Here is a 12773-nt window from a genome sequence, read left to right as displayed (position 1 = left end):
TTAAAGACAATTCCATAATACGAACAATGCACGTTAAAGGGTGGGTTTAGCAATGTCATGTATTATCCACACTATGCTTGGATTCAAAATGGGGCAGGAAACTTTTAGGGAACAAATAAGGGCCAAAAGAGGCATTTTCCACCTAGGCGCTTGGCTTGATGTTTATAATTAAGAATGAACACTGCATTTCTTTTCAGGGACAAAACATCTCACAATACTGCAGCTGATTCAATATTTGAAAGACAGGTTGATGTCTGAAGATATAAAGACATAAAAAATTCAACTGATTATTAAAATATTTAAGAAAAAAGGTTATTTCATCTTTCAGAGCAAGATGTTAAAAATAAAATGTCCCGTGCTGAGTCAAAAAAAATCAGATACTGGTGACTGAAACAATGATCCTTAAAACAAATACTAAGCAATTTCAACAATTAAAATGGAAACATCCCAGAGTCTTTCTTGTGGATAACACTACTGTTATATTCTAGCTTTTATAAATCCCATCTCCTCAGCAGCTAATTAGTGGTTCTTATTCCACAAGGGTTTTAAGCACTTACTGAATATTGTCTCATGTAGCCTTTAAAACCTTCACAATTTACTGATGATTAAAGACTGAAGCTGTCTCTGTATTTATTTTTTTTTTTGTTTCCAGACCACTGGAATTGGCTGGGTTTGACTCAATTTATGTCACAGCCCCAACTTGCAGACTCCCCCTAGCCAGAACTCCCACAGGTATCACCTCCCATCTACAGAAATGAAAGCTCTGACACTGATCTGGGGAAAAATTTTCACATCACAGTAATAAGTAATTTGCCTCTAAGCCACGAGTTACTAGACTTGCTGTACTGGTGCTTCTCCAAACTTTTTCTCTCCATTATGAGGAGGTTTGCCCCAAACTCTATCCACCTGATCAGTCACATGGCGGAATAAAAACTGATCTCTCTTACTATCTCTCTCTGCAAATTTCATTTGGTACAAATGGGAAGATATTCACCGTAAAACCTGGTTGCAACTTCATGCTGTAAAGGGATACACATTATTTTTCCAATAGAAACTAACAGAAGTATGTAGCAGAGCAGTGACATTAATTGCTTCCAGCTGTAATTCCTTTGTGTAACTTCTAATTGCTGGTGCCTTGCTAGAACGCTACGGGCTGCCTGGCTTTACCTGAAAGAATACAGGCAACGAGGTGCTATTGCCTTGTTCTGACGCGCTTCTCTTCTACCATAAGATGGCAGGCATAGTACATAAACTTTCAAGCATACACTAAAGATCACAATTATTAGATCAATATGTATACAATGTTCATTACCGTCCTTACGGCATGAATCAGAAAAAAATGGTCTCACTGTACCATTATCCGCTACTGAATTCACGGTATGCTGTTAGTTCATCATTACAGCTCTTTCAAAACACCACTTGGCAAGAAAAAAAAAATTAATAAAAATTTGATCAGGCATAAAATGACTGTATTTTTGGTTAAAGTGCAGAACAATAGCACAATATAGGTATGGTACAGCTTTTATTTTTAGTCAACTCTTTAGTATGCTGTAGGTATAAATGAGAGACTTAAACCAAGCATCAAAACCGAACCTTTCAGACGTTAATGTGATGATAGCTGTGTTATTATGAGGCTAATGATATCTAGTGCACACAAGAATACATAGGTGTCATGCTGGGAAACCAATGATCTGGCTCTCATTCTGACTGCAGGCAAAGAATATCTCATCAAAGCTATAAATTTCATGAGTCTGTTCCCAAATTTAAAACCCTTAAGGAAATGGCTTTCATGGTTCAACAGTTTTAAAGGGTTGCTCTTACTTGGCTTTGTAACAAGTAAATTAATAGTTCTTCCAAAACAAATCAGAATTATGCCATAGCTGCATGCATTTTCATGCTGTTGCCTTCAGCATTTTCCTTCCTTCTCCAGATAACATCGCTGCAGAATCCACATTGAATTCACCGTGGGGAAACATTTATTACCTGCTATGATTTTGCAGTACAGCCTTAGATAGGTGATAGAAGTCGTTTACTTATTGCTATGTAAAAATTGTTTTCTTTCGGTCATGTGAAATAGAGTCAGTTTCTAATCAACCTTCACATTTCGCAGAGTAAAACCCATCCAGCCTAATGTCAGGGAGAGTTAGTTTCTGTAGCGTGATGCAGAGCAACCGACCAAGAGGTAGACGGCTTATGGGACTGCAATAACAAAGAAGCACTGAAGTGATATACTTCTCTGTCACTATCGGTTTTTTTCCCCTTAAAAATTCTGACTGTGCAAATATTGAAGCGTCTTCAATATTTTCTTAATTTAAAGGTATAAAAATGCTTTCTAATGAGCGGAAAATGAATATTGTGTTAGGATTAGCTGTTGCATGTCAAATTTCATGGATATAAAACGCTATGACTAGTGCTGTTCAGGAGAAAAACCATAAATGAGCACCAAATGTCCAGCACGGCAATACATTTCAATATATCAACAAAAAAATACTGTGAATTCTCATTTTAACCATTTACACATACACTGGGATTAAAATACCAAGATAAATCTGGTGTGCGTAAAATACTTCTGATTGCACAGCATTTTACATCCAACTATTTCAATGCCTGTGGAGCTACAAACAGGAGATTAACAGCATCTGTGTCGAACGTAGCTTTGCTTTTTTGGCTCATGCCAATCATTTGGAGTCCCACCCTTAATGTGAGAATGTAGCATTCAGAATAAGAATCCTTGCGTGACAACAACAATTAGGTAATATACTAAGGAAATTCATTTTAACTGAGAGCAGACTATTGCCCATCTTTCTACGATACAACATAAACCATTCCCTAATAAATCAGAAATGTGACCCTGTGGGTGACACAACTCCCGCACCTCAAGTTGCTGACCCCCACATGAGGGAGCGGTGCAGGAGCCTAACAGGGAGCAGAAAGGCCAGAAATTATTTTCTAAGAACAAAAATTATCGTAATAGACAAATTTGCTCTTGTTGATGGTGAAGTGGTTGCCTGTAATAGAAAACACAGTGTTGGAAACAGCAAACATGGAGACTGAACAAATCCCAACAGTAATCCATTATAAACTGCACAAAAAGCAGTAAATTTGCTTTAATATGAGGAAAATGACAGTTTCTGTTCAAGCATGGAAAACATAATTATCCCCTAAGCCACCCTAAAATAGCTGTCATGGGTGCAAACCAGAAACCTGCAATTCCCAACTGGGAAGCACCACCACTGCCACGCATGAGAGGGATGGACTGGGAAACAAACAGTTCTCCATCGAGCCTTGTAGAGCATCATGTCACTCTTACTATTAAATAACTGCAGAGAGGGAGAGAGAATAAAATCAAAAGGACATTATAAGTGGCTGCTCAGGCACATGTACACGGGCGTGTCGGTGTATATTTACACAGGAGGAATACACTGCTCCATAAAAACGCCTGTCATCAGCTGAATTAAAGCTGTCTAAACTTTCGCTCATCCTAATTTAGCCCTTGAGCATCTAAAGATATGGTTTGACCTTCACCCTACAGGGCCTAGGCTGCTTTCAGTATCCAAGCTGGCTTATGTTCAACTGCAGCATGGACTTACCTTTCGAAAAAGCCCCAATATTATGCATGGGGTTTTCAACTTAGCTCTGATGAAAAATAGCTCTCAGAAGCATCGTATCATGGTCACGTAGCACTGGTGCAGCCATCTGCTTTACCCAGTGAGTTGCATCCAAAAAACCTCCGGACATTGAGGAAAAAAAAAAAAATGATGAAAATGAAATTCATACCGGCAGTCTGAAAACTCAAGAATATATAAAAAAAATACCAATTCAGCTACAAATTTTAATTAGATCAGAATCAAGATAAAGGAAATAAAATCACCTATTTTTTAGAGTCTTTATTGGACCTTTATCAGTTTAAAACCCTTCTATTTAGTAAAAATGTCTACACACAAGTCGTTAAATGTCTCCTCCATTTTTCTGGAAGGAACGAAGTTACGACTGCATTTTGATTCAGTCACATTTGTCTCACTTCATCTCAAACCCAGCTGATTATGATACAGTGCTGATTATTATTATTTTGCAGTAAAAATATCTAAATTCCGGTGTTTGAATTAAATAACTTAACCAAGGGACTGGTTTCTATTTATCAAGCCTGACTGTAGAGTTCTGATGACATATGTTGGATTTCTGAAAAAGGAGTTAACTAAAAGTACGATTTATGTAATTGTACTTTCACATTAAATTCTTAAGAATTTAGGAAAGATACAGAAATACTCCTTTTAAGCTCATCAGCATTATGCATCAAATGGAAGCTTCTGTAGCTTTCCATGCCTGTACCATTTTTCTCACTCGGGTGTTTGAGAGCCAAGTAATATATTTTGATACAAAACCTGAACACCGAATAACCACGTTTCTCATCTTAGGCACCCGTACAGTGCCAGGCTGCCACAGAGCTTAGAACTCACAGAAAAAGGACAAACCTGCTGCCATGGAAGGAATAGAAATTGATTAATTTGGACAAATTAGATCCTATCTGCTAATTTCACATAGGATAATTTGGGTGGATAAACCTAAACACCAAGCGCACAGGGGACGGGGGTGGGCAGAGAGGCCAAGACACGGCCATAATCTATCCCAGCCCGTAACTCCCCCTGCCATTACCCTACCTTTGTGTAAGACCCGTGTGAAACCTCATTCTCTCACCTTTTCTTATAAGTTCCTTGTTCTGTCCTTCAAAATTTGGAGGCCTTTCAGCCCTTTCCAATGGCAACCCTGCCCCTTCTTCAGATCCTCAAGAGTACCACGCTCTGAGAACTGACCTCGGCTTTCTGTGCTAGCCTGAAAAAAAAGGAAAAACGTTCACTTTGTTCTCGTCTCCCTTGTGATCCTAAACACCACTCTGCAGAGAATGGTCCATAAGGTCCTGTGTGGTAAATCTGTGCCTCTGTCTTTCTTAAATCTGTCTCCTCCGCTGCAGTGAAGTCAAAATCATATTCCCTCTCCTTTCTGAGATGGCTACAGTGGTTGATCTGCACCAATGGACCAGTGCTGAATTTATTTTATTTGCTAATTTACATGATAGCTGCATTCGTTAAAATGAGATCTAGTGTTATTAAACTCCTGTAGAGTAATTGTGATTGAAATTTGTCCACGAGCTACACACATTTGAACCTCATGAACCAGAAAAGAATTTATAAAAGATATTGCTTACGCACAGGCATGTTGTTTTTAAAATATCTGAAACTATAATTTAAACAGACAGGATAAAATTGAGGATGAACGCTATTTACAATCTGATTTAACACTTAATATACAGAGTAAGAGTAAAAATATGGAACAGTGGGAAAAGGGGCGAACTTTTTCAATTGAAGATGATTAATTTCTCCTAAAGCAAGATAAAATTCACTCACGGGGCTTCGGTGAGTGTTGCTCTAATCCTAAAACAGAGTCAGTAATATTTCTGGTTTCTCCACTGCAACCTGCGAAACTATCGGGCTATAAACTTACATCTGAGTTCCTTGTACTGACCTTTCCATATAGTGGCCTGCACAGGTTTTATGGTTTGAAGAATCCACAACAATTTCTTGTTGTTCAGACAATTATTCTATCACCTGACGACCCCTCCCCACCTGGGAAGGGGAATCGTGAAAAAAACAAGAAAACTTCAGGGTAAAAATATGAACAGATATAATAGAATAAGACTAAATAATTAACATTACAATATTGATCCCGATACCAATACAAAATATACAAGGATCATACTCAGCCCGTTCTATCAGCAGGAAGCTGTGCACTCCCAGCAAATGTGGGACGCTGCGAGCGCCGTGGCTTTGGGAGGAAGGGAAGGGCTCAGGGGTCCGGCACGGAGGCAAGAAGTTCTCTAGACCACCGCCATCAAGGGAGAGAGAGAGAAATTCCCAGCAAACGTTCTAATTTATATAGAATATGACGTTCATGGTATGAAATAATCCTGTTGGCCAGCTTGGGTCAAGTGCCCGGGTCTCGCTTCTCCTCATCCCTGCAGCTGGTGAGCTCAAAAACACGGAGACCTCGAAAGCTGCAGACCATCGCTGGCGATGAAGTAAATATTTTCACAAATTCAGACACGAGAGTCATCTAAAAATGCAGTTTCCCCAAGCATTAGAAGACCTTACGAAAAGCAAAATTACTGAAAGATAAATTAATCCAGTGTTGCCCAAACCATGACATTAGGCTAAAAAGCAGAGGTAAACTGGAAATAAAAATGATGAGTACAGGAAGAAGGGATTTTTATTTTAAATTTTCGCTACTCACTTAAAGGTCTAACAACACAGCAAGAAGTTATTTTATTCTGTTAGAATGGAAAGATTGGTATGAAGGAATTGGACCTGTATAGGATGGCCTAATCAAGACAAAAGCTTGACATTCATTAAAAGACAACGATCACGTGAAGATGGAAAGGGTTTACATGGAAGAAAATGATAATGCAACATGAAACCAATTACAAACATGTAAAACTAATTACTTATGAAAACATCCTGTACATACCAAAAAGTCCTTGCCTCCAACCCAGTCCTCAGCAACATTTATTTTAATCACTGATCAGAAGAAATTTCAGAACTCATTTACTAGAACATATTTATCTAACTTTTAAGAATCAAAGCTCTTGCTCAAAAATAGCAAAATGGGTCAGAGTTATAACTATCCTTTAAGGATAACATTGCTTTGTAGAGTGAAAAAAAAAATGACCTGTTTGCTTAGTAAATGCTATTAGTGATGAATAACCCATCAGCTTTCTATACCGTGTTCAAAAAGCTTTTAGAATTTTCTTGGTATGGTGCTCAGTTCTGATAATTCAGCTTTTAATGCAATCAGGAATATCACCAGGAGCTACTTAATTAATTCCCCAGTGCGGCATGAATTTAATTTTCAATGACTTTATTGAGAACTTTTTTTGTTAATTTTACAATGAGAAACTATAATCACTGTTACACAACTTGCAAATATTTCAAACAAGACAGCAACATCCTATTTTTTTGATTTTTTCTGTTCCAAATTCAGCTGCTGAGATGGATTTTCTGCCTCAGCTTCATTTTCATCTTCCTGTAAAAGAAAATGAAAACCTGAACATTAATCAACTTATTGAAGAAGTACACTTTTTGTACTTATGCATATGTATAGAATTCTGTACAGTCTTTTGTCATCTTTTGCCTGACCAATAAGCATAAAAATAAGAAAGAAATGTCATTTATTCAAGCATTTGATTTTGCCCGAGTTGAAATAGAAATGATAACAACACTCAAAATTTAAACAAATCTAATCACCTACATTTACAGTAGAAGAATAACTTAATGAGTAAATATTTCACTGCCCAATTTACTGCATGGTTATATAAAGAAATTACTAAGCCATACACGGATAACAAGATATTCAAACGTCTGCAGCAGACAGTACTACACACCTTTCCTTTGTTCTTGACCGGAGGTTTCCACTAAATTACTTTCAAATGCAAGAACTTTCATCATTGTTCTAAAAATTACTTTTGAAAAGCATCTGCCATTGAAAAATGTTTCATTTTTTTGAGACCAGATACGTTTACTTCACCATTTGATAAAAGACAATAAATTTAACTTCAGAGACACTTTATGTGCTGCAGCATCGTATTTTTGTCCCATCTAGCATATTTTCTTGACAGGTCTGCCAATTTTCCAATTACTTGTACCACCATATGTTATCTGAAGATCAGTCAGGTCTAAAATAGGAAACATGAGCATGTCAGGCAGCAGCATGCTTACAATATTCTACAGCTTCAGCTCCAAGAGTTGGGCTCATAATTCACTACGGGTTCCTCTGGATCTCACTGAAAAAATGAAGTGACATCATAATGCCCGTTTCCACAGGAATGTATTTTGTGTCCAGTACAAAATCGTGACCTCCAAAGTATAAATTATGGAAGACTGAGAAAACTGTTTCATAAGGCAACTTGCGACCCGTCGAACAGTCCTTATCGCTCATTCAAAGTATGGCCAGTTTTCCTGCCTGCTTTTTAATTCAATATACAGAGAATCTTCCTCATTCCAAAAACACAAAGGAGAAGAAATGAACAGACATTTGGGAACGAAGAAGCGTCCTGGCTGCTGCAGCACCACTCATCACAAGGCAACAGTTAGTTGAGAGAAAGGAAACATCAGGGACACTAGGTGGGACCCAGGGACCCAGGGTGCAGTTTCCTGCTTTAAAATAGCACCTTCGTTCTTATGGGAAAATACCTTTTTGCAACCTAGTCCTCCTTTCACCATCAAAGCGTTTTTTGTAAGGATAATTATAACAAAGAGCGAGGTACAAAATATACAGGAAGATCGCACGGGCAGCACAAAATGGAATAGCAATGGAAAATCTCCTGAAAAAAATGTGGTCTTGTATTATGTTACACAACGCTAAAGTAAAATGGAAAAGCTAGAAACGTACACTCCAAACGATCCTGCTTCTAAATTCTCCCCCCTTCTGGGGACAGGCTAGGCACTGAGAAATATTTACATGACTGACCGCTAAAGGCTAAAAGCTTTTTTTCTTATCTTTCTGGACTGTCATCTCTTCAATTACCTTTAAAACATGTAGTGAGCCCTGTGGCTCTTTTAGTTCAGGTGAGGAAACACAACCGTGCATGTGAAACCAAAGATTGTTGATTAGTTGAAGTTACAAGTGTAGCATATACTCGAGAGAGTGTAATGTACAGTATACATACAAAGGTTGAACTTCTAAAGAAAATAAAGGCAAGGCAGGATGGCAAACAACAAAGGAGCAGCGTGTAACTGAGCTTAGATGTACTGCTTACAGGTGTCAAAGAATATCACTGAATAAAAAAGCCACCCACAGAAACTTTTGGATGATAAACAGCCAGGTTCTGTCATGAAGGACTTATTAACAAAAGGACAGGAAATCTGCATGTTTCTGAAGATCCTTACCTACAGAAGCTGCATCTCTACTGACCTCAGTGCCAACTAATCCACCTTCCTATCACACCACCTGCCATTATTCCAACATCCTGGATTGCACTCCCTCCTACAGGGAATATAAACCCTACACAATCATTCTTTTCCCAGCACACGACACACTGCTTAGGGCTTCCTCTCCTAATAAAGGGAGCATGCAGAAATTTCGGAGACCTCAGGGCCACACCTTCACTGAGGACTACAAGAGGGTGAAGGGATATTAGGCTCAATACCGAACATCAGCTTCCTAAGTCTATTTTTTGGTGGACAAAAAGGTTTTATCCAGTGAAAGAGGTTTTGTAACAGAATCTTCTGGCTTTGTGTAGATTCGAAATGTTTTAATTCGGCGCTCATAAGGTCATGCTTGCTCTCTGGCAGATTTCCTAGGCTACAGCAGCGGCAGCGATCAGTTGTTTTCTGAGATGCAGAAATGATGGCTGAGCGGCTGCAGCAAGTCCAGGATTTGCTCTGTGTGAATACTCACGATGGAAGCATCCGCTTTGGGATGCTTTGCAGTACCAATAATTTGTCCAGCTCCTCTTGCTTCGATCAGGTAAAACACATTCAAATAGGTAAAATCTACCAGCAGAGTATGAACCAGACTTTTGCAGGCAGATTCCCACACACAAGTCATCCAGCTCCCTGACAGATATTTTGTTACTTTTTGTTATTTTGACATTTTTATGCACAAAACCTTTCTGAAGAGTATCGTATTAAAACATGCTCCACAGAGCACATCTTAATTTTGTCGAGGCACTTTTACTCCACCTCTTGTTTTGCAAGAACAGAAACTCACATTTCCTTTTGAAACAGAAACCTAGAGGTAGTATCTCTGAACTTGGGCGACTGCTGCGCAAAATGCGGAGTAATGAGGGTTGATCTTTCTCATAGTACAAATCGTCAAGGGGAAAAAACTTTTCCTTTGTCAGATATGCCTTCAGCCAGATCAGTTCCCAGACCTGTGCGCTGCCACAGTGCCAGCGCGAAAGAGATGGCAGAAATGATCATCGGGTGACACTGGAAAGTATGAACCACCAGTTTTGGCACCCACGCGCTTTCTGCCAGAAAAAAAGTGACAGCAGTGGCCTGAGAATGGCAAACTTACTAATGACTGAAAATTATCAGAAAATTTTGAGACGTGAACTCCTGTAAGTTATAAGAAGTGCAATATCACTTCCGATGTACTTAGGAAAGATTTGAACTGGCAATTTAGAGCACGCATATTAACCATACTCCAAGATGTGAAGACTTACTATTATTTCAGTTTGCTGATAATGCAAAATTTCTATGAAATATTTTATCTTTTTTTTTAATAGCCCAAGAGGCATCCCAATGATTGCACAGAATATTGAATTGGTTGGAGTTTCTAATGTCATTAATAATGTTTGAATTTTCAGCTTAATAGCCTATATAGCCTAATTATCATGAAATTTTGCCAAACAACTGCAGATTAAACATATTTAATATATTTGTTTTACTAATTACCACCTATCATTATGATCATTACAATGCTTTTAATTCCGACAGATAGCAAAGGAAAACCTTTTATTTTCATGTTATCCGTTAAAAAACAGTCCATGATGGCAATGCGTAAAGTTGCTATTACCAGTGGCTACACAGCAGATGAAATACTGAATTCCTGTTTCTGTTTCACAGAAATTCAGTTCAAATTATTTCTATTAATACCTCACATCTCTATTTTATGTTATTTATTCTGATTCAAGCTGCCTACGACTCTACCTTCTAGTGCTTTCTGTCCTAAAAATCCTGAAAGAGTCGTTTTGGTGTTAAAATGTTCAATGATCAAAGTAGTTTTTGCTAGCAGGTGTCACAAACCAAACTTCTCTCAGTATCTTTTCTGACTACAGGAACCATAGACTCGAATACTATACAGTGGATTTTGAACACGCTCACGTGAAAGATGTCTCAGCACAGATCTGGTGACTCTTAAGAGCAGCAAAGGGAAGTGAATCCCTCAAGACCGTATTACTACTCCCACTTAAAAAATGCATTTAACAGCCCAAAGATTATTTTCATGTTAAAATGAATGAACTTTACTAGTCTGGAATTGTCGTTCTTTCAGATTTACAAAACCAACAGCAATAAGGAAAAGTACAAAGGGCTTTATAAAGTGCTGCTAAACCCAGCAGCTCCTTAAGCCTGATGCCTGGACATCTCATCAGCATCCTGATGACGCTGATAGACCTTCCTCATCATCTTTTTTCCTAGATCCTTTCCTCAGGCATCCTTTCTTTTCCCTGATGGAAACAAGGTATTAGACTAAAGGGTCCTTTGCACGCTCTTCAAATGTCCTATGGAGATGTCTTCCTTCAAACTACTTCGTCTGCGCTTGGTATCTGAGCATTTATGGGTCACAGTAACAGAACAAGGACAAGAATCTGAAACTGAGACCCTACAATCTGCCACCTAAATAAGTCGTGTGAATTATTATTAAAATATTGAGTACTCAATAGTGTTGCTGAAGTTAATGGGAATACTTTGATATTTAGATGTCTTTAACTGCCAAAAAATAAAGGTAAGATCCTATTTTTGAAAATTTTGATCTGACAGTTGAGGCAGACTGTTATATAACTTCATCCCCTTTGAAAGGATGTTTAAGATCAACTACAAATGGTGCTCTAAGTAGAGTATAACAGGTCCCATGTGCAAAGTTAATTTTGTAGTAATTATTCCAGAATCATAGAATCATAGAATCATTCAGGTTGGAAGAGACCCTTGGTATCATCGAGTCCAACCATCAACCCCACTCTACAAAGTTCTCCCTTACACCATATCCCTTAACACCACATCTAAACGAGTCTTAAACACATCCAGGGATGGTGACTCCACCACCCCCCTGGGCAGCCTATTCTAGTGTCTGGCCACTCTTTCTGTGAGGAATTTTTTCCTCATGTCCAGCCTAAACCTACCCTGCTGCAGCTTGAACCCATTCCCTCTTGTTCTATCGCTAATTACCTGTGAGAAGAGACCAGTACCAACCTCTCTACAATGTCCTTTCAAGTAGCTGAATATTCCCCTGTGGACAAATTTTGGCTGGAAAAAAAAAAGCCCAGAAATAGGGTTTTGGGTGTCCCTTTCTCTGTTTTCCACCCTCCAACGAATTTCATTCAAAATGTCTGAGAAATTCTTTTTATTCCATTGGTTAACGATATGAAATCTGGAAGGTAACAGTGAATTAGACAATTCTTAACTCTACAGGGAATCTGACACTGCTCTGTACGCAGAATAGATCACACCTCAATTAACTGTGCTAGGAAATGCACCAATTCACAGATTTGTGCATTACACCACAAATTTGTGCATTAAACCACAGTGCAATTTCTAAAGTTGCATTGCAAAAGTATACTTAATAAAACAAACTCACTGTTGTGTGCTTTGCAAACTGCAACCCACATTCTAAACTTAATAAACAGCTATATGATACAGTATGGTGTAAATGAACATCTGAATAATACGAAAGTATGCAAAACACAAAAATATCCTACTATAATGAGGAACGACTAAAGGGTTCTCTATGCTATTACATAATCTAGAAATATCACCTCAAAAACACTCAGGACCGAATTCAGATACTATTCCTTTTCACAGTATTTTAACCCAAAAGAGCTGTAATATGACTAATATACTAAGCTCCAGTGAGGGTGTCCAGCTGGTATTTCATCTCCTGCCTCACAGATTCTAGCTAGCAAAACACCACTTGGAAGTACAGAATCCTCAAAAATATATCAGGAAAAAGGGACTTTAGATACTAGAAGAGCTTTTCTTTGTGCATGTTAAAGTTTGGTGTTC

The 12773-nt window shown here is 38.3% G+C and overlaps 1 protein-coding gene across 3 annotated transcripts in view; it reads right to left on the bottom strand.

The window, feature by feature from the left end:
- Positions 1-6398: 6398 nt before the first annotated feature.
- The window catches only part of PHF14 (PHD finger protein 14), a 168092-nt gene continuing 161717 nt past the window's right edge, over positions 6399-12773 (bottom strand). For 2 of the 3 annotated variants that reach the window (XM_063324914.1, XM_063324915.1), the window contains one exon: positions 6400-7074. Coding sequence is in view for 2 of the 3 variants with exons in the window: in XM_063324915.1 (XP_063180985.1) it covers positions 7000-7074 (75 nt within the window). In the remaining variant the exon portion in view is untranslated. Of the gene's footprint in view, positions 7075-12773 lie in introns of all 3 variants that reach the window. The other variant, XM_063324913.1, reaches the window with a different exon arrangement.

The sequence above is a fragment of the Chroicocephalus ridibundus genome, chromosome 2, assembly GCF_963924245.1.
Source record: "Chroicocephalus ridibundus chromosome 2, bChrRid1.1, whole genome shotgun sequence".
In the NCBI taxonomy this organism is placed as follows: Eukaryota; Metazoa; Chordata; class Aves; order Charadriiformes; family Laridae; genus Chroicocephalus; species Chroicocephalus ridibundus.
Note: the sequence above shows the minus strand (reverse complement) of the source record. Positions and strands in the feature narration are given on the sequence as shown.